The following is a 24,462-nucleotide window of genomic DNA, read 5'->3' on the forward strand; positions in this document are numbered from 1 at the left end:
ACATCTGGAACTAAAACCCCCAAATGGAGGACACACATGTGAGGGATTTTTGCTTAGTTTGAAGTAATCCAGACCTAATCTGGGCCATGCTTTCTGCTAGAAGCCTACATAAGATCATGGAAGAAGGAAGCTTTTGCTCTTTGCCTGCTTGCTCTCTCCTTGCTAGCAAGTCCATTTTTCTTTTTTCTTTCTTTCCTTTTTTTGGTTTTTCGAGACAGGGTTTCTCTGTGTTGCTTTGCGCCTTTCCTGGAACTCACTCTGTAGCCCAGGCTGGCCTCGAACTCACAGAGATTCACCTGGCTCTGCCTCCTGAGTGCTGGGATTAAAGGTGTGCACCAACCACCACAGCCCGGCTCAAGTCCATTTTTCACAGGCATTAGAGCCTACTTCTTTGGGATTCTTGTGTATGCTGAAGACCAGCTGAGACATTCAGTGTTGTGGACTGAGCAACTACTGGATGTTTAGAGTTTCTGCTCATAGCCAGTCATTGTTGGATTAGCTGGACCATAGCCTGTAAGTCATTCTAATAAATCCCCTTTCTATACATGTAAAGATTCATTCTCTAAGTTCTGTTACTCTAGAGAACCCTAATACACAGCACATTTGACGCCCTCTTCTGGCTTCCAAGTGCATTTACATACACACATACCCATACAATCTTTTTCGTTTTTCGTTTTCGTTTTCTTTTCTTTCTTTTTTTTTTTTTTTTTTTTTGGTTTTTCAAGACAGGGTTTCTCTGTGTAGCAACCCTGGCTGTCCTGGAACTCACTCTGTAGACCAGGCTGGCTGCAAACTCACAGAGAACCACCTGGCTCTGCCTCCCGAGTGCTGGGATTAAAGGTGTGTGCCTGGCTAGTGAATCTTTTTTAAAGGACTTTTAATTCATGTGTTTCATGTGGATGGGTGTTTTCTCCGTATGTATGCACACCAGCAGATGGCACTGGATCCCATGACACCACAGTTACAGACTCCTATTGTGAGCCGCCATGTGGGTGCAGGAAAGTAAGGTCAGGACCTCTGGAAGAGCAGCCAGTGTTTTAGCCGCTTGGCCACCTCTCCAGCCCTAAGATAAATAAGTCTTTAAAACTAACAACAACAAAAACGTGCCGGGAACGCTGTGTGTTCCTCTGCCTGCGCTTCCAGCCACCGCACCCCTAGGCCCCGCCCCAGATCGTGCCAGCATAAGGCCCCGCCCACAAACCTGACCAATCACAATAGACCACGCCCACAACCCCAAGACCACGCCTAGTTTTCCCCCAGATCCCGCCCTCGCGACTGCGGAAGTGCCTTCTGTGCAGTACCACTTCTCTCCTTCGCTCAACCTGGTTTCCGCTTCCGGTGCGGGTCGTGAGCGCGCGAGCGCAGCAGTGGGAGGCGGCGACCAGCCGGTGAGTGCAGGCGTCCGACCCCGACCTCCCGGCTTCCGAACGGTGGCAGGCGGGCTTCATCTTTGCCCGAGGCGTTCCCGGGATGGCCGTGGGTGCCCGCAGGGCCCCGAGGGCGGCCCCACCTGCTTCCGTCCTGACAGGCCTCTGGCTGCGCCCCTCGCCCCTCCTCGGGCCCGAGTCCGCGCTGTGGGGCTCGGCCGAGACCCCTATTGGCAAACGGAGCTCCGCCCCTGCCTCACGCCCAGCGCGCCCACCCGGGCCCGCGCTCTTCTCTCTTCGTCTGCATGCCTGGCCAGCTTCACATACCCTCTTTAGACCTCAGCCGCCTGACCATCTCCATCCCACCCCACGCCCTTCACCTGGCCTCACCCCCCCCACCCCCCCACCCCCCGTGCCGGGCTTCGGAGAAGCTCGCCCTCCCTCCCCTCCAGCTTTCATCTCACTACTCTGCTGCAGCCCTTCCCCCCCATGCATGGCTCCTGCAGAGGATCTTTGGGGGTTCTTCCTGTGAGCACAGCCCTGGCAGCTCATGATCAGCTTCAGACACTCCTTTCATCCCCCAGCCCCCAAAATTACATTTACAGACAGGGCCTTGGCTAGTCTGGAACTCACCACATAGACCAGGCGGCCCCAGACTCAATCGTCTGCCTGCCTCTGCCTTCCCAGTGCTGAGATTAAAAGCATGCACCACCAATACTGGCCAATTTCTCTCTTTCTCCCTTTATTTTTAATTAAAGCGAGATCCCCCACCCCCCACCCCCCACCCCCGTGTATTTTTTTGTACTCTGGACTGGTACAGTATAGCCCAGGCTGGCCTTAAACTAGAGGCATCAACCTTCCAGGGGTTATCTATTCCATAATCTTTCATCTGGACTTTAGCATATTATCTAGGATAATTCCTTTCCCAGGAGAGGGCCTCACCTGGGCCACCCAAGTCACTCAGGCACTTTCTCATAGTGGCTGAGCTACTACGGGCAAGACTGTGTGCAGATCCTTTGTGTCCTCAGCCTCCAGCTCTGCACCATAGTGCCTCTCCTCTGAAGCCGTCAGGGTTGACACCGGCTTGTTAGAGGACTGTGACTCTGCCCGTGTGGTTTTTACAGTCTGTCTGACGTGTGTGTGGTGCCCTCATCCCTCAGGTAGAGGCCTCACCACCATGTGGCACGAGGCTCGCAAGCATGAGCGGAAACTTCGAGGCATGATGGTAGACTACAAGAAGAGGGCCGAGAGACGTCGGGAGTACTATGAGAAGATTGTGAGTACCCAGCCTTGAGTGCGGGGTGGGAGGGCTCGAGGGAAGGGCCCTGGGCTTGGGAGTGTGTCAAGGCGAGAGCCCCGTTTGCTCAGCGGCCTTCTCTTTTTCTCAACCCCGACCGCTTTCTGGGGGCGTTGGAGGTAGAACTCTGGGCTTTGCGCAGGCTAGACCTCTGCCGTCCCACTGTCACCCTCCCCCCTCTCTTTTTGAGACGCTTGTTCTGTAACTCAGGCTGGCCCAGACTCAGTCTTCCTGCCCCTGCCTCCTGGTTTTCGGGTGTGTGTTGCCACGCTCAGCGAACGGTCATTTCTTCTTAGTTGTTGGGGAGAACTTTGTGTCAGCCTCTTGTGTCTGGTGCAGCTCCTGTGCAGAACTGATGTTAAAGGTGGGGGATGCGTGCAGCCCCCAACACACTCCATGCCTGGGCTGGAGAGGCCCTTGTGGCCTCTGCTGCCCTCCCAGTGGCGTTCTTGAATGCCTCTGCCGCCAGCCTTTTCCACATCTGCCACCACAGATGGGCATTGGGTTATGATGCCTTACTTTGTCTAACTCTTGCTTGCTTTGGGGACCCCCAGTTTTGAAATGACACTTGTTTACTTGGCTCAGTTCTTTAGACTACATTTCCCTAGACGTTGTATTAACTACAGTGTCGCTGTCCAGTCTGTCCATTACCCTTGCCTTCGGTCTTGTCCCTTACAACCCATCCAGCAGACTAGAGAGGCCCTGTTCCTCCCTTGCTCAGAATGCTATGGCTCCTGAGTGTCTCTGGGAGAAGGCTGGGCTCTGGACCACAGCTTTCAATGCCCTACATAGTTTGTTTTTGTTTTGTTTTCCCTAGGAGCCTAGGAGGTGTTGAGGACGGAAGCCAGGGCAGGGCTTATGCCAAACAGATGCCCTAATCATGAGCCACACCCCAACCCTCACTGGGGGTTCTAGACAGGGCCTCTACCACTGAGCCACTTGGCCCTTAGTTTGATTTTTACCCCTCCTCCAGATTCACGTCATTTCGTGGTCTGCCTGGATCTCTTGTTCAAGTTATCCTGGCCTCCTGGCTATCCCTCTGTTGCTTAAGGTTTCCTTCGGCTTGCAATTGCTGCACTGTGTGGACGTAGTTTGGCTGTAGCCGAGGAGTGAAATGAAGGAGTGCCTTTAACAGGACAGAAGTTCGCCTCTCATCTCTGGAAGGTTTTGTCTTGAGGTCTGAGCTGTGGGGGCTCCAGCTCTTGTGTGTCCCTTCCACCTAGCAGGAGGAGACGAGAGAAGGGGCAGAGGCGCTTGCGCCTGCTGTGGAGAGAGTTGCTGGGTGTTTCCGTGACCCTTGGCTCCTGTCCTGTTGACCTCAGAGTCCCACAGCCCCATTCATCCTCAAGGAAGCGGACATGTGTGGATTCCATGCTGGGTGGGCTTGGCCAGGGGTGTGAAGTGACCACTGAAGCCGGGGAGCAGATGGGCGGCCTGTCGGTGGAGAAGAACGGGCTGCGGCACCCTCGCAGGCGGCACCCTCGCAGGCTGACGGGAGGATTGGCTGTGTAGACCAGTGTGCCTTGCCTGTTGGGTGCTTTGTGCGTTTTCCTGGGGCGACGTGAACAGACAGCTCCTTGCTGTTGGTGGGGCATGGCAACATACCAAAGAGAATTTCTTGGCAGTCCAGCCTGGTGACCCTTTGAGTATATTTGGAGTCATGTACAGATCATGGAGGACTCAGGCATCTACCTCAGCAGGAGGCCCACCCCAGCATGGGTGACAGCTCCGCGCCATGGCTACAGGTGGCTGGCTCTCTCTACCAGCGTTCCCTGTCTTTGGCCTCAGTCAGCACTGGTGCCGCTCCCTGCAGCAGCAGCTTTGAGAATCTTGTAAATTAGCAGTCAGAGTCGAGCCTTTGAAGTGGCCTTAGCTTCCTGGGCCAGGCAGGAAGGTCTGAGCGGTGTGTGTGGCCTGGGTAACTGTTGCTCAGGAAGGGTTAACTTGCGGGGCTGGGATGTGGCTCAGTGGTGAGTGCTTACCTAGTCAGCACCACCCCCATACACACAAGGAAAAGGGAAAATAACATACTAACAACCGTTAGTACTGGGTACGGTGGAGTTTGGATTCCGACCAGTGGATGGATGCCATAGACGGAGCCTGGAGAGGGATGTCCAGGCTCCACTCTGGTTTGGCGGGGAGCCTCCTGACAGTGACTAGGAACAACCCCTCACTGGGTGACAGGAAGAGCTTGACAACAAGTGTCTGTAGGGCTCTTTGTGGTGTGGGTCACACAAGCAGCCAGTGTCCTGGACAGGAATGTGATCTGCATTCAGATGTGTGGAGCCTAGCTTTGAGAGATGGCCAGGCCGCTGCTGGAGGTGGGGGTGTGGGGTTGGTGAGGAAACCAGGGTAGGCTGTGGCTGCTTGAGTTTGTCTGTGAGCAGCTGGTTTTGCATCCCCAATCGCTGATCATTCTTGGTGACTGCTTTTTTTTCAAGTTTTATGGCTTTTCTGTCATTCTTCTTTTTTCCCTTCTTTTTTTTGAGATTGGATCTTGCTAAACTGCACACGCTGGCCTAGAATTCAGTGTGTAGCCCAGGCTAACCCTCCAACTCACATTCCTCCTGCCTCAGCCTCCTGTCCAGTCATTTGGATAAAGAAATGCAGTCTACATGGCTTTTAATCCTTGCATTTGGGAAGCAGAGGCAGGCGAATCTCTGAGTTTGAGGCCAGCCTGATCTTTATAACAAGCTTAAGGCCAGCCAGGGCTACATAATAAGACTGTCTCAAAGGAAAAAAGAAAAAGAGATAGAGTTCCCTGTTAACACACAGGTGAGATATAAACAAGTCTCGTGGTGTAAGGCCCAGACGGCCCTCTGGGCCCGGCATGCCCTGTATATAAGGTAGTCGCTGTTGAAGGCAGGGATGCACTGAACTGCGAGCCTTAGAGAGTGGAGCTTGAGCTGTTGGCCCCGGGCATCCCCTGGGATGTGCTGAAGGGTTCAAGGAGGCAGTGAATGACAGAGCACGCCCGCATGGACTCCTGACCCCTCTCAGCTCAGAGGCCGTACAGCCTGGTTGGTAAGGGTGGATTCCGTTCGTTTGTTTACCTCTGGTGCCAGGGATGGAGCCTAGAGATCATTTGTGCTAGGTATACATGCTAGGTCTGTGCTCTACCCTCGGCCTGGATTTGCAGCTTAGGAAGATACTTACACGGCCCAGCTCTTTGCAGACTAGCTCACAAAGCCGAGTTAGAAGAACCTCACTGTCTATGGATGAATGAATAAAGAAACAGTGGGCTGGGCGATGTCTCGGTGGTTAAAACACTTGCTCTGCAAGCATGAGGAGCAGAGTTCGGATCCCCAGAATCCATGAAATGCTGGGTTGTCGTGGTGGCCTCCTTGTAGTTCAGCCTCAGGAAGGCAGAGGCCGGATGGCAGAGATGCCGGCTAGCCAGACCAGTCCTGTCAGCCAGCTTTGTGTTTGAGAGGCCTTGCCTCAGGGAACGAGGTAGAAGAGTGATGGAGGGTGACTCCTGACGTCAGCCTGAGGTCTCCGCGTGTGTGTGTGTGTGTGTGTGTGTGTGTGTGTGTGTGTGTGTGTGTCTGTCTGTGTGTCTGTGTACCCTCCCATGTGCACACACACTTGTGCAAACATGCACACACTGAAGGCTATTTATCCTCACACCCAACGTAAAACATGAAGCCAGGGACAAGGAGACAGCACCACCTTCTGGGGACAGAGGCAGGTGGATTTCTGTGAGTTCCCGGTCACTCTACATTCCATGATGAGACCCTGTCTCCAACCAAACACGAGAACAAGAAAGACCATATCGTATGACGCAGCTTGATCCTGCATGCTAGGTGATGTGGTCGAATACTTACATAGAATGGCGGTTGTTAGGGGAGGGCGAGGGGAGAGGGCCATTGTTGAGTGGGTAGAGTTCGCACGCTGCAAGATGGGGCCGCGGTAGAGGCGGGCAGCAGGTCACACGTGTTGGTTGATGCTGCTCCCCGGTGCACTTAGCTCAGTCCGGGCTGGGGTGTCGGTCAGTGGGAGAACCCTTGTCTGGTGTGGCGGGGCCCCGAGTTGAACCCTCAGCACAGCAAAAAAGTTAGGATGAAAATGGTCGAGCGTGGGTTTTTGTTAGGTACTTTTTACCACAACAGCCATTACCCTAAAACTGGGAGAAATAAGCAGGTTAGAAAGGAGTTAGGCCCATCTAGGGTTGGACTAGTTCTGCTTGATGCTGGTGTGATCTCAAGTGTGGCTTTGCCTCAGTCTCCTCGTGTGGGAAGCGGGTGTCTCTGGGATTGCAGAGGCGGAGTGGGGGTGTTCTCGCCAACAGTGGTTAGCTCAGAGCCTGGCTGTTAGCATGGCTCACTGGCTTTTCCATAGTGTCACCCCCCAGCCGTGCCCTGGCCTGGGGCTGCTTGCTTGGGCCCTGTGCCTGTCCTTTCTGGATGGGATCCCTGCAGGGGCTCTCACATGCTTGCCAGGCTTCATGCCACACCTGGTGTCCTAGAGTCTTGGCCTCAGGCTTGCTGGAGGCTGTGTGGCCTGAGGAATTAAAGGAGGCAGGCAGGGGCAGAGCAGCCAGAGGACTTGATCCCACCGACACCCAGCTGCACCTCTGTCAGCTTCACTGTCAACTGAGGGTCTTGACAGCCCAGTGCCGGGCAGAGTCAGATGAGCAGGGTACCAGCTGTGGCTGTGACATGGAGCTGGGGTGGTGAGCATCCACTCCCCGCTGGGGTGATGGGGACAGGCAGTGACATGGAGCTGGGGTGGCGAGCATCCACTCCCCACTGGGGGGATGGGGACAGGCAGTGACATGGAGCTGGGGTGGCTGGCATCCACTCCCCGCTGGGGGGATGGTGAGCCTGTGTGGCTGAACTTCTGTAGGGAGGATTCTCTTCTCTTGCCTGATTTACTGACCTGAGAGCCTGTGTGGAGATCGGGCCCTGGGGACGGATCCAGCAGTGAGCACAACAGATCCCTGCCCCTGGGAGGCACATTCTGCTTCGTGTTCTTGTGGGAGGCTGGAGGCGATGGAGAGAGCTGGGCCGCAACAGCAGGTGCTCGTAGGCTCCCTGAAGAAAGCAAGTGGGCCCGAGTGGGGCCTGTGTGTGGAGCTAACTGGGGAAGCTCCCAAAGGAGATGGGAAGTAAGCGAGAGAGCAGCCCTGCTGAGCGGGAACAGCAGCACAGAGCCGGGGAGTGTGCGGGAGTGACAGCAGAGAGGCCACAGCCTGGACCCGGCTGGCAGTGGAGGGACAAGGAAAACATTGCAGAGAGCAGGGTGACCCATGGACAGCAGGGCCCAGCCAGAGCCTCAACCCAGCTGAGACTGTGGAGGACCTGTGGGAGCCAGCTCAGGGTTTGTGGGGCAGCATTGAGCCCCCTCCTGTGGCTCTCCCTGGTTGGTGTGATGTGACCCCAGGAACTGTCAGGCCAGGACTCTGCCTTCCCTGCCACCAGGTTATGCTTTCCATGGTGCTTTCGTGATGATGGGGATTTGTAAGCCCTCCCCCAGTACCAGGACTCAGGCTTGAGGGTGATGGACTGGGGAGTCTCCCACTTAGGTATCATTTTGGGGGCGCTGGCTTTGTTTTGTTGGTTGGTTGGTTGATTGATTGATTTTTGGGACAGAGTTTCTCTGTGTAGCCTTGGCTGTCCTAGAACTTGCTCTGTAGATCAGGCTGGCCTCAAACTCATGGATCCACCTGCCTCTGGACTGCTGGGATTAAAAGCCTGTGCCATCATGCCTTCATGCCTAGCTCTTTGCCGAACTTTTTATCCACTGAAGTTTCCTTTCAGTGCTGAGGGTAGAGCTAGGGCCTCTTGCATGTCAGGCGGCCCTGTCCCACGGTCACAGCCTGAGCCCAGGCTAACTGTGAGGGACTGAGTGTCTTTGTGCCTTGCCTGCAGCGGTTGTCGGCTCCACCGCCCTAGTGCACATGGAGTGGGACTTCCGCTGGTGTCTGGGGCAGCCTGCAGATGTCCCACTGCTCTGCTTGTGTGATCCTGCTGCCCTAGAGACTGCTGCAGGCCCAGTACTCACACCCTGCCCCAAATGGATGGCCTGGACTAGGCCCAGAGAATTAGGGCTCATACTTTAGACAGGATGTCTGTAGCCCAGGTAAGCTTCTAATTTGTAATTCTCCTGCCTCAGTTTCCCAAATAGCTAGGAGAGATAGGCTGGCAGGCAGGATGTCTCAGCTAGAGCAGAGTTCAACACTGCTGGCCACACCTGGGAGGGTGGTTCAGCTGCTGGTGCTGTCCATGTTGGCTCACCTGTGAGGCGTGGCCCAGGGACTTCACCCAGAGCCCGGTTGACCACTAGGCCTACTTGTGGGGGCGTGGTGGGCCTTGGCTCCTTGGTGACCTCTGACCTGTCCCTCCCTGCAGAAGAAAGACCCCGCCCAGTTTCTGCAGGTGCATGGCCGAGCCTGCAAGGTTCACCTGGATTCTGCCGTTGCCCTGGCTGCTGAGAGCCCTGTGAACATGTAAGACTCTTGGGGGTGGTGTAGTGTCAGAAGGGACTTTGGGGTGCTCTGGAGTCTGCAGTAGAGGCTCCGGTAAGGACCGGTTTTTTTGTGTAATTAGGCCAGGAAGACCGTGTATATGAAATTGACTGTCAGAGAGGTTCTGTAGACAGTCACAGTGGGGCAGGACTTAGGCTGACTGAGGCTCTCAGGTGGCAGAGGGGCCTGTTTCAGGGTGACAGGGGGTCTTTTAGTGGCCTCCTCAACCTGGCTTAAGTTCCTTGCTGTTGCCTGGTCCTGAGAAGTGGGGTCCTAGTTTGTGGGCTGGCAGATGGATGGCTTGTGGGGACGCAGACCTCAGATGTAGATTAGGGGTGCAGCATAGAGACCTGAGAGCTGAGGGGGAGTGATTGACAGTGGGTGTCAGAGGGGCGTGAGGTGGAGGGGCTGGATCCCCTGAGTCCCGCCTCTCTGCTCATCCCTCCACCTCAGGATGCCCTGGCAGGGGGACACCAACAACATGATTGACCGCTTCGACGTGCGCGCACACCTAGACCACATCCCCGACTACACCCCCCCACTGCTCACCACCATGTAAGTCCGAGGCTGGGCTGCCAGGGCCCGTAGCACTTGGTGCCCCAGCGTACCCGTCCGTCGCCTTGCCTGGGAGCCTTGCCCATTCTCTCCCTAGCCAGAAGCCTCCCCACTTTTCCTGGTGGCTGTGGCTTTGGTTTACCTTCCCTTTACACCCCTCCCCAAAGCTCCCCGGAGCAGGAGTCGGACGAGCGGAAATGTAACTACGAGCGGTACCGAGGCCTGGTGCAGAACGACTTCGCTGGCAGTGAGTGGCGGGGCGGGGTGGGGCGGGGCCGAGGCTGGACGGCCTAGACCAGGCTCACCCAGGTACTTGCTGCTGGTCACCCTTGGTTCTGTCCCAGTCTGTGTACCCTCTCCCCCTTCTGGGCCTTTGTCCGTGAAACTGGCACAGGGTGGTTTCTGCCTAGACCACCTCCCAGCCCTTCACTCTGATTCTGTGTGAAGTCCTTTTTCTAAAGAAGGGGGAAGGGCGCTGGGTGAGGGTCGCAGGAAGAAACTCTTCTTTGTTGTGAGTGGAGCCTCTGACAGTTTTGACCCAGTGTTGAGCTCCTTGGACGTGCCAAGTCTGGCCTTCACTGGGGCTCCAGAAGGTCAGGACTTTCCCCCTGGGCTTCCCTGGGAGGGCAGGTCCTCATGGGCAGGCTTTTCATTAGGTCATCTGGGTACACCTGCATGTGCCTGGGGATGTGGCATGTGTAACAGGCTCTGGGTGCCGGCCAGGGACTGGCTCCGCAGTTGGGAACACCTCCCATGAAAGCCAGACAGCTCGTTTGATCAGGAGACCCACTCCTGGACTGTCCTGACCTCCACGCAAGCCTTATCACATGTGCACATGACAGCATGGACGCGCGTGTGCGCGTGCCCAGTCTGAGACCCCGGGTCTGTCCCTGGCAGTGCGAGCACGAACAGCCTAGCAGGGCCGAGGGCTCCTCGGTTTCCCCTTCAGTGCTTTGCGCTGGGAATGATGGGGCCATGCACGCACGCTAGGGACATGCTCGCCCATCCAGCTGCACCATTAGACCTCAGGTGACGTTTCTTACTGTTTTCCTGTGTGAGACACGGTCTTACTCTACAGCCCAAGCCGGCATGAAACCCGTCATGCCCCTGCCCCACTCCCCCAGTGCTGTGACTATAGGCAAGGATCGCCGTCCAGCTTGATGTCCCATTTTACAGACGGCACTCAGGTGTCTGTGCAAATGAGGTCTTTCCTGTGGGCACCATTGGCCAGGGTCACCCACACCCCTCTCCTGGCAGGTCTCCTTTTCCTCCAGGTGAACTGTTGGGTGGCTGTTCCAGGGGTCAGCTTGAGAGTTCGGGGATTATGTGTGCAAGCCGAGCTCCGAGCTGAAACAGGCGGCCCAGATTTCCATGTTCTAAGACAGTCTAGCAGCCAGTGAAGCTGTAGGGCCAGGTGTGTGGTTTGTCACCGTGGGGCTGTCGTTTCCGATGTCAGTCAGGCCGTGGTTCCCTGGAGCGAGTCCTTCATTCACGCCTACAAGCGTGTGTCCTGTGCTGTCTGGGGCCAGGGGCCCAGCGGTGGACACTGCGTAGGCACACGGACAGTTGAAGAACAAGCCTAGGTAGTGTAAGGGACAACTTGCTAAGCGTTCCTGAAGGGAGGTGAGGCAGAGCTGGTAGATACATGCTTTCTGCTGAGCCAGGGGGAGGTGTGCCCTCGGGTGCCTGGGATAGAGTTCACAGCCAACGAGGGGCCGTGCTGGGTTACCTACTCCAGACACCAGGTGTCACAGAGAGAAAAGCTGAAGTGCCCAGGCTTACGGTGGCAGAGCACCAGAGCTACTCCAGAGGCTGAGGCAGGGGGATCTCCAATTCAAGGCTTGCCTGGGCCAGCCTGAATAACTTCATGAGACCCTGTCTCAAAAAGACACTGGGGATGTGGTTCCATGATAGCGCACTTGCTTGTCTTGTCTTGCACAGTCTTAATTTTAATCTTCAGTATCCTCCCACCCTCCCCCCTTAAAAAGGAAAGGAAGGCTAAGCTGAAGCCTGCAGAGGGAAGGAAAAGGACCTGCCTGAGCCCCAGAGCAAGTCAGAACTAGCTGAAGGGAGACCTGGGCTGGCTTAATACCCTGGGAAGCCCCTGAAGTGCATGCTGGGGTGTAGAAGAGATGATCATCAGGCACCCCATCATACAAACCAAGCCACTAGGCCACAGGACCACATGGCATGGTGGCCCGTGGGGTCCAGATGACATCCAACCCCTACGGGCACGCATATGTCCTGGAGGCCAGAGAGGCCCCATGACAGCAGTAGGGCCTGAGTCCCAGGTACTCACTCTGCCCGGAATCCCATCTTACAAACAAGGAGCTGAGGCACAAGGGGTCAGGGGTTGTCATCACGTGAGCAAGATCACAGGGCGAGTGGATCATCTAGCTGGTGTTGTATACTGTGCTCTCCTGGGTTCTAGACAGAAGAGTGATTGGAAATAGGTGACCCTGTCCTGCCTGCGTCTCCCCATCTTTGTGCCCTACCCTACCCACATGCGCCTGGCCGTGCTGACCTATGGCCTCTCCTTGTCAGTCTCGGAGGAGCAGTGCTTGTATCAGATCTACATCGATGAACTGTACGGAGGCCTGCAGAGACCCAGCGAGGACGAGAAGAAGAAGTGAGTCAAGGGCCCTCCCACCCCTCACCTGTCTCCAGGAGCAGGACCGTAGTGAGCACTCAGTTTGGCACACTCCTCTATATGTGGAGAGAAAGGCAGCACCAGAGGACAGGCTCTACCCGAGCTGAGTGAGTCCTGTGGAGGCCCAGGGAAGGCAGCCCCTGGAGTCAGCCCCACGTCAGGAGCTGTGAGGTACATGGGTGACGAGGGTGTCCTACGCTTGTCCCAGCACCTGCGTACAGTGAGCTTGCAACCCCGAGACGCTGCAGGGGCTGGGGCCTTCGCCCGGGGTTGCCAGACGTCTCAGAAGCCAGCCTGACTCGGCTCTCTAGTTAGAGCCCTGGTCAGATCTGGGACCACCCACTGTAGGTTTGCTTCCTGACACACTTGGGCACTTCCCAGACACTCAGACTGTGCCTTTAGGATAGGGTGCTGGGACGCGGCGGGCATCAACAGCAGCAGTGCGCAGTGGCCTCTCAGTGTGGCCCCTGAAAGCACAAGATGACTCTGGGCTCCGCACTCAGTGGGGCAGGAGTAAGCCAGCATGGGCAAGGCTGGGCGGCCAGGACAGTGCCTGAGCCAGGCAGGAGAGGTGGACAAGGGTGACTCCCTGGGCCAGGACAGGAATGGGAAGGACCAGGCCATAGGCATGTGGGCTGGCGCGGAACAGCTTAGGTGGACACCTGTTGCCAAGGACTGGGGATCCATCGTGGGGTTTGCCTGTGGCCCTGTTCCTGCTGGGTAGCCCCTGGCTCATGGCTCTTTTCCCAGGCTGGCCGAGAAGAAGGCTTCCATCGGCTACACCTATGAAGACAGTACTGTGGCCGAGGTAGAGAAGGTGGCCGAGAAACCAGAGGAGGAGGAGTCACCAGCAGAGGAGGAGAGCAATTCGGATGAAGATGAGGTCATCCCCGACATCGGTGGGGTCCCCTCTCTGCCCTCCCCAACTGCAGCCCCTGGGCACCGGTTTTGTGTCTCGTCCCTCCCCCTCTGTGGGGCACCCGTGCTTACAAGCTCTTCCCCTGCCCCAGCTCCAGGGCTCAGCCTCCCCCTGCTCCCCTGTCCCACTCCCAGCCCTCTCTGTCCCTGTCCCCTCTCCCACCAAGATTTTCCCGCCTAGGAGCTGGCTCTTCCTCTTGTACCTGGGCCGGCCTAGCTTTGCTCTGGGGAAGAATCCCCCGTCCCAGAGCTGCCCCTCGTCCTCCAGCGTCTGTCACTCATGCCCCTGTCCACACCCTTCCTCCCGTGGAAGTCCCCAGTGAGAAGACTGCGCTCGCTGCCCCTTTCCGTCCTGCTCTTCCTGGTGGACGTGCGGGCTTAGCCTCAGGCAGAGCCCATGTTCATGTCTGTCCTTTCCCACCTCCCACCCTCTCTTTCTCTCTCGCCCTCCCTCCTCAGACTCACCCACCCTCCCTGAGCTAGCACAGCTACGTCCTCCCTGAGGCGCTCCAGCTTGCGGACCTGTCCCCACTGGGGCACTGGGCACCCCCTTCTGCCTTCTGGGGCTCGGGTCCCTGACAGCCTTTCTCTTGGTGCAGACGTGGAGGTGGATGTGGACGAGCTAAACCAGGAGCAGGTGGCTGATCTCAATAAGCAGGCTACCACCTACGGCATGGCTGACGGAGACTTTGTCAGGTGAGACCGCTGACTGACATGCCGGACTCTGTCCCCACCCTGGCCACTGAGGCACCCCCTGGTACCACAGCTATCCTCAGCCTGTGAACTCTGAGCTTGTCGAACTTCATGTAGAAACAGAGCCTCGTTTCCTTGGGGACAGCGCCCTCTAGTGGTGCAGCTTTATGCATTAGTTTTTGATGCTGCAAGAAGAGCCTCTGCCTGTACCGGGTCCTGCCTGTACCGGGTCCTGCCTGGTACCGGGTCCTGCCTGTACCAGGTCCTGCCATACCAAGTGCTTTCTTTACATCAGTGGCACCAACAGACCAGAAACTGTTTTAGTCTGGAACCTAGGGATCAGTCCCAGGTCCCTGCCCAAGTCTGAACCCAGAACCCTCTAGCGCAGTGATTTTGAATACAGTTCCTCATGTTGTGGTGACTGCCAGCCATAAAATCGATTTCATTGCAACTTTATAACTGTAATTTTGCCACTGTTAATGAATCATAGTGTGAATTCTTTTTGCAGTAGAGGTTCGTCACAGGGGTTGCGACCCACAGGTTGAAAACCCATGCTGTAGCATTTTCACCCCTCCCGGGAGTAAACAGCACCCTAGCCACAGCCTTAGTCCTGCCTGCCTGGCCCCTCTCCCTTTCCTGACTCAGGCCCCCACATGGTCCTGACTGAAGATGGCCGGGGCCTGGTCTGTCACCTTCTAAGCCCTGTCACCGGTCACTCTGCCTCACCCTGGGCACCCTGCTCCCTGCTCTCTCAGGCTTTCTGTGAGGCTCCTATCTCTGCTGAGGTTTCTTGTCCAGTTGACTCTCTGAAGGACCCTGTACTCAGTCTCCTCACTTTCTTTTTTCTTTGTTTCTTTGTTTGTTTATTTATTTTTTGAGACAGGGTTTCCCTGTATAGCTTTGGTGCCTGTCCTGGAACTTGCTTTGTAGACCAGCCTGGCCTCGAACTCACAGAGATCCACCTGGCTCTGCCTCCTGAGTGCTGGGATTAAAGGCGTGTGCCACCACTGCCTGGTGGGTTCTAGTTTTTTTATTTGTTTTGAATGTTATGTGTATTTTATGTGTTTTGCCTGCGTGTAAGTTAGTTCTGTGCATCATGTGCAGGCCTGGTATTTGCAGAGTCCAGGAAAAGGCATTAGGTCCCTGGAGCTGGAGTTGCAGGCACTTCTGAGCTATCAGATGTGGTTGTTGGGAACTGAACTCAGACCCTCTGGAAGAGCAGTGGATGTTCTTCACCTCTGAGCCACCTCTCTCCCCCCAACACTGAACTCTTCACCCCTAAACCGGCACCTGTCTTTCAGAAGGTCCTCAAGGAGAATGTGTGTGGTCGTATTGTGGTTGGGCTCCCAGCACCCATATGGTGGCTCACAGTGAGTTCCTCCAGGGGCACCAGGCACACGTGATACACAGACACACGTGCAGGCAAAATACCCAGTTTTCTTTTTAAGTACTCAATCAAATCTATTAAATATATCAAAGAAATTTGGTGTGGTGGCACACACCTATGATCTGCAGTCTAGAGCCTGAGGCAAGAAAGTCAAAGCCAGTCTAGGTAGTAAGTTCCAGGCCAGCCTGGGCTACAGAATAAGACCCCATCGAAGGGAAAGGCAGGAAAGGAAAGGGCATGGGGATGCATGACTGCATGTCACTTAGCTCAGAGGATTACTTAGTAAGTTCAAGACCAGCCTGGCCTGTAACAGCAATGCCTGTCCTCCGGGAGAAAGAGGGAAGGAGTTGTAGCCAAGAGTCACAGCGTAACATTAGACCCCTGCTGTCTTCCGCCTTCACCAGGGCTCAGCTCACCCTGTGGCCTGGGCTCTTCATGCTGGTTCTCACCCCCTCTGCAGGATGCTGCGGAAGGACAAGGAAGAGGCAGAGGCCATCAAACATGCCAAGGCCCTGGAGGAGGAGAAAGCCATGTACTCGGTGAGGTTTGGGTAGGGAGAAGGGGGCAAAGGCATGTGTTCATGCGGGCGGGCGGGCACACCCTCACCATCCTGGTGCTCCCTGTCCAGGGCCGGCGTTCTCGGCGGCAGCGAAGAGAGTTCCGGGAGAAGCGGCTGAGGGGCCGCAAGATCAGCCCTCCCAGGTAGGATCTCCCCTTGGGCGACTCCCTCCCCAGCCTGGGCTTCAGGAGGGGCTGCTCTAGTGGAGAGCCCGGAGTGAGAGTTCTAGTGAGGAGCAGGAGGAGCAGCAGCAGCGCTGGAGGCCTGCCGGTGCTGTCCTCTGCCACCTGCCACACTAACCTCCGGGACTGGGGACTTGGGGGGACAGGAAGCTACCGGGGATGGCTAGAGGAACTGTGGCCAGAACTCAGGGCCCCAGTCTCAGTCCACTGTGCTGCCCGGGGTCGCCCCTGAGGTCTAGATAATGACTCCTTCTAGCTACGGTTTCTTCCTTTGGAAAGTGGGGAACCTTAGCTCCAAGGAGAGGGGCCTGGGCCGCTTCCCACCTGACGTCTCGAGACAGACAGGGGTGGGTGAGCAGCTGCTCTGAGGAGAGTCCTGGCCTGGGGGCGTAGGCGCACCTCTGATAAGGGGCGGCTGGAAGCGGCTCTAAGGTTCTCACTGTCACTTCTGGTCCGGTGGCCCTGTCCGTGAACAGACCCGGAATGCCAGCTGCAGGCCACAGGCCCGAGCTGGGGTCTTGGCCCCTTCACTCATGCACAGCGTGACCCCAGGCAGGTCACCTGCCCTCCCCGGGCCTGTTCCTCCCCATGAAGAGTAATCAGAAGTCGTGAAAAGAGGCAGCCACCAGGGGCCGGTTGTCATGGGGAAGTTTGTTCCGGTGTGGTGTTGGGCAGGGTGCATAGTCCGCAGCACGGGGGTTCTGGGTGGGATAGGCCAAGGTCACGCCGGTCAGTCTCAGCTCTCCATTGTCCTTCCTGTTGTCTCCATAGTTATGCCCGCCGAGACAGCCCCACCTATGACCCCTATAAACGGTAAGTGTCGGTACCCAGGAAGAAGCCAGCGTTGTGGCCGACCTTTTGGGTCACCCCTGTCACAGATGGCATCCTGTGGCCTGTGGGTGGAGGTTGGATCTACATCAGTTTTGCTTTCCTGATGTTTTTCTTTGAATTCAGAATCTCCTTTTTTTCTTCTAATGTTAACGTAACAGGCTTGTGATACAATCAAATATGGCATAAAGGACTGTGGAGATGGGGTGTCTTTAACACAGACTCCCAGAAATAGTGAAAAGTGCCAGGCACTGACAGAGGCCCAGCAAGCACGGCGCAGATCCCAGGGTGTTGGGTGATAGAGGGCAGTCCAATTGAACTTCCTCCTGCAGCTCTCTGAAGGCCAAGGGTGGGGCCTGGCAGGGCCAATGGGCTTTTGTGCTGACTGCTTGGCTGGAAAGGGTGTTCCACTAGGTCCCAGTATCTTAGGATGAAATTAAACTACATGCAGTAGCTGAGAACTTAAACTCTCTGGTTAAACAGGAAGGCTGCGATATTTTCATTGACTTTGTTGCTGAAACAGGGCCTCTTGCACAGGCAAAGCCTTCTGTGAGCTACACCCAGCCCTTCATTTTTACTGACTACATAAAGCCAGGCATTTTCTTTGATTGATTGATTGATTGATTGATTGATTGAGACAGGGTTTCTCTGTGTAGCCCTGGCCGTCCTGGAGCTCTCTATGTAGACCAGGCTGGCCTCGAACTCACATAGCCCATTAGGGCCCTGCAGCAGCTGGGGCTCTGAGAGCTGCTGGCCTCAGCCTTCCCAGTGCTAGGATTAAAGGCGTGCACACACACCCAGGCCTATTTTCTGTTCTGAGAAGTTACATTTGTGTGGGTGAGTGTAGTACACATGCTGCAGGACTGGAGGTCCAGGGGCAGCTAAAGGAGTGAGTTCTCCTTCTGTTACTGTGTGGGTTCTGGGGTTGACCTGAGGTGGTCAGGCTTGGCAGCAAGGGCCTTTACCTGCTGACCTCACCAGCTGCAGACTTACTTATTTATTTGTGTTTTCTCTGTGTAACAGTCCTGGCTGGCCTGGAACTCGCTCTGTAGACCAGGCTGGCCTCGAACTCACAGAGATCCACCTGCCTCTGCCTCCCGAGTGCTGGGATCAAAGGCGTGCGCCAGGGCCAATTTATTTTTGAGACAAGGTCTCTTTATGTCGCTCTGACTAGCCTTGACCTCCCAATGGATGTGTACCAGGTTGGCCTCGAACTCACCTAGCTCATTAGGGCCCTGCAGCAGCTGGGGCGCTGAGTGCTGCCTCTCTTTTGCCCGCCCTCGGCTGCAGGTCACCTTCGGAATCCAGTTCCGAGTCCCGCTCCCGCTCTCGCTCCCCGAGCCCAGGCCGCGAGGAAAAGATCACTTTCATCACCAGTTTTGGGGGCAGCGACGAGGAGGCAGCTGCCGCCGCCGCCGCGGCTGCTGCATCCGGGGCCGCCCCAGGGAAGCCCCCTGCGCCCTCGCAGCCCGGCGGCCCCGCTCCAGGCCGCAATGCCAGCACCCGGTCGGTAACGCGTGGGCGCCCTAGCGGGCTGCCGAGTGCAGGGCCGGGCCCTCGAGGCCCGGGGCCGCGGTGCTGATGGCCCTGTGCTCCCGCAGCCGCCGCTCCTCCTCGTCCTCCGCCTCCAGGACTTCCAGCTCCCGCTCCAGTTCGCGCTCCAGCTCGCGCTCCCGCCGTGGCTACTACCGCTCTGTCCGCCATGCGCGCTCCCGCTCGCGCTCCTGGTCCCGCTCCCGCTCCCGCTCCCGGCGCTATTCGCGCTCCCGCAGCCGCGGACGGCGGCATTCCGAAGGCGGTTCCCGCGACGGACACCGCTACTCGCGCTCGCCAGCCCGGCGTGGCGGGTACGCGCCCCGCCGCAGAAGCAGGTCGGTGCTCCAGCGAGCGAGCGAGCGAGGCCCTTGCGTTTGGGCGGGTGCAGGCACGGGGGAGGCAGGCTGGGGACAGACGGCTCTTTTTCTTTCGGCAAGCGCCTGGGTGGAAGCAGGACGGGGTAGGTGCCCAAAATAAGAGGCGGGGCCTGTCACCCTTCTGGGCCTCTGGGCATGGAGGTGTCTCCTTGGCTTCTGCCTGGACTTGGCAGTCTGCAGGACCTGGGAATCTGGTGGGCGGGGCAACAGCGTTTGTGGAAGAGGCGGTTTCCAGGGGACAGTGGAGTATGGGCTGTGGCTGCTTTTAGGTTTGGTGGGGGAGAGCGCAGAAGCAGAGTGGAGAGTGTGAGCGGGCCAGGCTGGCTGACCCAGCTGGGCTTTCTTCCTCTGTACAACAGTCACAGCCTAAGTGTTGAGTGTAGACCTGGCCCTGTTTATCGTGTGCACTGCCAGTGTCACTGTCGGTCTCCTGGGGTGTACCAGTCACGGTGCCAGCCGGCCACCTGTGCGAGCTGCCGGGGTCACCACGCTCGGGGCTCCCTCTTCTTGCTGTGATTATAGAGAGGCGGAGAGTGCCTCTGGTCACTCAGTACCGACTACGGCAAGCACTAGTCAGCCCGGGCGGATTGGTTAATATTTGGAAGTTGGCTTCTGAATCTCCCCTGGAGCCTGACCCCAGGAGAAGGGCTGGGGAGGGAAATGGAGCCTGTCACAAACTGAATGCCCGCCTGAGGGGGACCACTCTCTGGAGAATCCCACTAGTACCGCCAGCAGGGAAGCTTGTGGGCTGGTGCTGGCGAGTATGCGCAGTGGACGCGCCACAGGTGTGGGACCAAGTGAGGGGCTCCCGGAGGGAAGTGTGGGGGAGAAGGGGACTGAGCATACCCGGCCCTCTAGGAGGCTGTGGACGACTCCTGTGGGTCCCTGGAGCCTCACGGCCCTCCTCCTCCTCTGCTGCACCCAGGAGCCGCTCCCGTTCAGGTGACCGCTATAAGCGGGGTCCCCGGGGCCCCAGGCACCACAGTAGCAGCCGCAGCCGCAGCAGCTGGTCCCTCAGCCCTTCCCGAAGCCGCAGTCTGACCCGTAGTGGAAGCCGCAGCCAGAGCCGGAGTAGAAGCCGCAGCCGCAGCCAGAGCCACAGCCAGAGCCACTCGCCATCGCCCCCAAGGGAGAAGCTGACCAGGCCAGCAGCGTCCCCTGCTGTGGGCGAGAAGCTGAAAAAGTGAGTCGAGGCCAGGCCAGAGCCCAGGGAGGCCCCACTAGGTCCGGTTAGGGGGGAGGTGTGTGAACTCTGGTGCGGGGCCATCATGGCCTTGGCTTAGCAGGTTATCAGAGGGGTGTGGTCCTGCCTGAGTTCTGGGGTTCAGGGACACATCCTGAGGGTCGGAGCCCATGGCCGATGGCAGCCCTGAGGCCCATGGAAAGAGTAGCACTGCCATTTCCTCCCACCCAGGACCGAACCTGCCGCTGGTAAAGAGACAGGAGCTGCCAAAGTCAGTAAGAATTTGGAACTCGCCCGTCTAATTCCCGTCAGCAGCAGTGTCCAGAGCTGGGCCCGGCGGGCCTGCAGGGGGCCCGGGGGGAGGGGAGAGCCAGCCCAGGGACTGGGGAGGGGCCACCCAGGCAAGCTAAGTCCCATCCCTGCCTCCCACGGGGCTCCAGCTGGCCCCCAAGTCCCAGGCTCTTGGCTGAGGTGGGCTGGGGGAGCTCTGGGCACCCACGCCTATCCCGCCCCTTCTCCCGCAGCCCAAGCTGACCCCCCAGGAGAGGCTGAAGCTGCGGATGCAGAAGGCTCTGAACCGCCAGTGTAAGTCCCCCCCCCACCCCAGTCCGGCCAGAGCTGTGGGGACTGTGAGGACAGCCCTCAGCCTCACATCCTTCTCCACAGTCAAGGCGGATAAGAAGGCGGCTCAGGAGAAGATGATACAGCAGGAGCACGAGCGCCAGGTCAGGCCGCCGGCCGGAGGGGCGGGGCGCTGGTGCAGTGGGGGGCGCTGGTGCAGTGAGGGGGCGCTGGTGCAGTGGGGGGCGCTGGTGCAGTGGGGGGCGCTCGGTGCAGTGGGGGGCGCTCGGTGCAGTGGGGGGCGCTCGGTGCAGTGAGGGGCACCGGTGCAGTGGGGGCGCCGGTGCAGTGGGAGTGCTGGGTGCAGTGGGGGCGCCGGTGCAGTGGGGGGCGCCGGTGCAGTGGGGGGGGCCGGTGCAGTGGGGGGCGCCGGGGCAGTGGGGAGGCGCTCGGTGCAGTGGGGGGCGCCGGTGCAGTGGGGGGCGCCGGTGCAGTGGGAGGCGCCGGTGCAGTGGGGGGGTGCTGGTGCAGTGGGGGTGCTGGGTGCAGTGGGAGGCGCCGGTGCAGTGGGGGTGCTGGGTGCAGTGGGAGGCGCCGGTGCAGTGGGAGGCGCCGGTGCAGTGGGGTGCTGGGTGCAGTGGAGGCGCCGGTGCAGTGGGGGGCGCCGGGGCAGTGGGGAGGCTCTCGGTGCAGTGTGGGGCGCTGGTGCAGTGGGGGGCGCCGGTGCAGTGGGGAGGTGCTGGTGCAGTGGGGGGCGCTGGTGCAGTGGGGGGCGCCGGTGCAGTGGGGGGGTGCTGGTGCAGTGGGGGTGCTGGGTGCAGTGGGGGGCGCCGGTGCAGTGGGGGGTGCTGGTGCAGTGGGGGTGCTGGGTGCAGTGGGAGGCGCCGGTGCAGTGGGGGTGCTGGGTGCAGTGGGAGGCGCCGGTGCAGTGGGGGCGCTGGTGCAGTGGGGGGCGCCGGTGCAGTGGGGGGGCGCCGGTGCAGTGGGAGGTGCCGGTGCAGTGGGAGGCGCCGGTGCAGTGGGGGGCGCCGGTGCAGTGGGGGGGCGCTCGGTGCAGTGGGGGGGCGCTCGGTGCAGTGGGAGGTGCCGGTGCAGTGGGAGGTGCCGGCGCAGTGGGGGGGCGCCGGCGCAGTGGGGACGCCGGCGCAGTGGGGGGGGTGCCGGTGCAGTGGGGGTGCCGGTGCAGTGGGGGGGCGCCGGTGCAGTGGGGGGGTGCCGGTGCAGTGGGGGTGCTGGTGCAGTGGGGGGGCGCCGGCGCAGTGGGGGCGCCGGTGCAGTGGGGGGGTGCTGGTGCAGTGGGGGTGCTGGTGCAGTGGGGGGCGGGGCCGCTCCTCACAGCTGTTTCTGTTGCAGGAGCGGGAGGATGAATTGCGAGCCATGGCCCGAAAGATCCGAATGAAGTAAGGCCCCGACCTGTGGTAGACCCAGCCTCCTGCTGCAGGAGCGCCCCCCCCATTGGTTCCCCAGCCCATTGCCATTGCTGCCCCCTTCCCCAGATGCCCTAGGCCCCTCACCTTCTGACGCACATCTGAACAGTATCCCCATGCCTGGCAACTGTGTCCTTGGTATTTGGTGCTTATCAAGTGGTGGACTAAAGCCCACCCCATGGTGGGTCTCTTAGGCGGGGGCGGCTTTTCCTTTCTTTTTCTGCATTATATGTTGGGCTGTGGTCAGAGTCCTGGGCCTGGATCCTAGGTGTGGGGTTTAGTTCCAGCTGTCTTACGTCTCTCTGGTCAGGTGGCATCCTCTTGGAGCCTGAAGTGGGTCAGCCCCTCAGTGCCCACCACACTAGGCAGCTAGGATAGTACCCGGAGTCCTCAGGTTGTCAGGGCCTTTAGGGGAAGCCTGGGCTGTTGTACTCTGTAAGGGAAAGGAGGGCCAGGCAGGCAGGGATGGTGGCCTGCGCCTGTCAGTTCTTTCTGGGCTGTGCTGGGAGTGGGAGCTAACATTTCGCTCTCTCTGAGCTGGGTTGCCTTCCTTTCTCTGTGGGCCATGGTGGGAATGGCCCCTGGCTCTGTACTTAGGCATGTGGGCCACCTGGGCTGCAGGAGGGCTGCTGCTGCCCTGCTTTATTAGTTCTTAAAAACATGTATTATGTTGGCCGTGGTGGTGCACGCCTTTAATCCCAGCACTCGGAGACGGAGGCAGGCAGATCTCTGAGTTCAAGGACGGCCAGGGCTACAAAGGGTTTAACACCATAGCTCTAGGTGGCCTGGAGCTCACTATGTAGCTCAGGTTACCTTTGAATTCATGGCAATCCTCCTGCTTCATCTTACCCAGTGCCAGGATTACAGGCATGAAACACCATGCCTGGCTTGCTGTGAGAGGAGAGGGAAGGAGGGCGGAGGGAGAGCCAGCCAGGGCACATGCCACGGCGTGTGCATAGATAGCAGAGGACAACTTCCAGACGTCAGGACTCTCCTTCCAGCTTCAGAGGCTGCTGTCAGGCAGAGGCGGCGGCCAGGGCGCTGTTTCCCGCCTGTAATTCCTGCATGGGGGTGGGGGCGGGGGTGACTGGGCTACACAGACAAAACCCAGGAGGAGTCTGGGACTGGTTACGTTGGCTCTGCTGCCGTCTCTGCCATTCGCCGCCTCACCCCTGTCTGCGCCTCGGTGTGCACTGCTAGTCACTGGCGGGCAGCACACTCTTCCAGTCGGTCCAGCCCCGCAGGTGCTCACCCCTCCCTGTTGGTTGCCTCCCCTCTCCCCCTGCAGGGAGCGAGAGCGACGGGAGAAGGAGAGGGAAGAGTGGGAACGCCAGTACAGCCGCCAGAGCCGCTCGCCCTCCCCACGTTACAGTGAGTGCTTCTTCCACACTGGCCCTCCAGTCCTCAGGGCGAGAGCCAGGCTGCTGCTCCCGGGACCATCCAGCCCTCCAGGGGCAGAGGGCAGGGGACCGGCTTACATGGAGAAACCCTGCACTAAATAAAAGAGGAAGCAAACAGTTGAGACCTGGCAGTCAGGAGAGGCACTGACAAATTCAGATCAGCCTGGGCTACAAATCGAGACACACACATACGCACACACGCACGCACGCACGCACCACCACCAAAAAACCAAAACAGAACAGCACTGTGGAGTCTCAGGCAGGAGGATCACTTGTTTTGGTGTTTGGGAGCTGCCTGGATTACACAGGGGGACTCCATCTCATTAGCTAAAAAAGTACTGGACAGATGACAAAACCAGCCAGTTGGTGGGGTATGCCCTGGGGAGAGACGGGAGGATCCCTGAGTTTGAGGCTAGTCTGGTGTCCATAGCCAGTTTCAGGCTAGCCAAGGCCTAGTGAGACCCAGACATTGCTTGAGGCACACAGACTGCAGTGGTCCCTTGAGTGCTGAGAATGTGGGGAGGGCTTAATCCTGGCAGGGGTGGCCTGTGAGGGTGAGGCACAGGCCCCAAGGTGGCCCAGCGAGGCCAGCTGGCATCACCTCCTTCTCTTTTCAGGTCGAGAGTACAGTTCTTCTCGGAGGTAAGGCTGCTGGCCCTGTTACCAGAAGTGACCCTCCAAGTCTCCCGGCAGTCCCCCGTCCCTCCTCCCCTACACCCCTTCATTTGGTGGGGCTGGGCTTGTTCCCTAGGGAAGACACTCCTCTCAGCAGCCCATTCTGCAGGCATGTTGGAGCCTGTGTGCATGGAGGGAGGTTCCCAGCATCCCACCCTCACAGCCGTCTCCTTTCTCTGCAGGCGCTCGAGGTCCAGGTCCCGGAGCCCCCATTACAGGCATTAGGCGGAGGACTGAGTGGGCGCTGTGACGCTCCTGGTTTCTGTAGTGAAATAAAAGCTAACATTATTTAATGCTCTTCACTGACTGCTGTCCTGAGCACTGTAGGACTCCAGGCTAGGTGCAGCTGAGGACCACTGCAGCCGCTGCATAGCCTGCAGGGTGTGGGGAGTGGGGCC

The 24,462-nt window shown here is 58.4% G+C and overlaps 1 protein-coding gene across 4 annotated transcripts; it reads left to right on the forward strand.

Annotated features, from left to right (window-relative positions):
• The first annotated feature begins 1,285 nt into the window (after nucleotides 1–1,285).
• On the forward strand, nucleotides 1,286–24,364 carry LOC114709851 (CLK4 associating serine/arginine rich protein). 4 transcript variants are annotated; one of them, XR_003736992.2, is made up of 21 exons: nucleotides 1,286–1,388; nucleotides 2,528–2,643; nucleotides 9,018–9,115; nucleotides 9,587–9,688; nucleotides 9,856–9,935; nucleotides 12,233–12,317; nucleotides 13,089–13,237; nucleotides 13,856–13,952; nucleotides 15,797–15,875; nucleotides 15,965–16,038; nucleotides 16,849–16,890; nucleotides 18,196–18,411; nucleotides 18,507–18,776; nucleotides 19,744–20,001; nucleotides 20,233–20,276; nucleotides 20,526–20,586; nucleotides 20,668–20,726; nucleotides 21,916–21,962; nucleotides 23,278–23,360; nucleotides 24,007–24,031; nucleotides 24,247–24,362. XR_003736992.2 is itself a non-coding variant. In XM_028893831.2 (21 exons), exons 2-21 carry the CDS (start codon nucleotides 2,545–2,547, stop codon nucleotides 24,287–24,289), a joined length of 2,031 nt encoding a protein of 676 aa, XP_028749664.1. In that variant the 5' UTR covers nucleotides 1,286–1,388; nucleotides 2,528–2,544; the 3' UTR covers nucleotides 24,290–24,362. The 4 variants fall into 4 exon arrangements, 2 of the variants coding, with proteins under 2 accessions (XP_028749664.1, XP_028749665.1); XM_028893831.2 differs by having other exon boundaries at nucleotides 20,233–20,272; nucleotides 23,254–23,360; XM_028893832.2 differs by having other exon boundaries at nucleotides 20,233–20,272.
• The last annotated feature ends 98 nt before the right edge of the window (nucleotides 24,365–24,462 follow it).

Source organism: Peromyscus leucopus, chromosome 1 (genome assembly GCF_004664715.2).
Source record: "Peromyscus leucopus breed LL Stock chromosome 1, UCI_PerLeu_2.1, whole genome shotgun sequence".
In the NCBI taxonomy this organism is placed as follows: Eukaryota; Metazoa; Chordata; class Mammalia; order Rodentia; family Cricetidae; genus Peromyscus; species Peromyscus leucopus.

What these genes read in the sequence shown, in the direction of transcription:
- LOC114709851 (XM_028893831.2), top strand. Translation starts at nt 2,545, where the DNA reads ATGTGGCACGAGGCTCGCAAGCATGAGCGGAAACTTCGAGGCATGATG. An exon ending in GCTGACGGAGACTTTGTCAG is followed by an intron (nt 13,953 to 15,796) that starts GTGAGACCGCTG and finishes CCCCCTCTGCAG; the next exon opens with GATGCTGCGGAAGGACAAGG. An exon ending in CGCAAGATCAGCCCTCCCAG is followed by an intron (nt 16,039 to 16,848) that starts GTAGGATCTCCC and finishes TTGTCTCCATAG; the next exon opens with TTATGCCCGCCGAGACAGCC.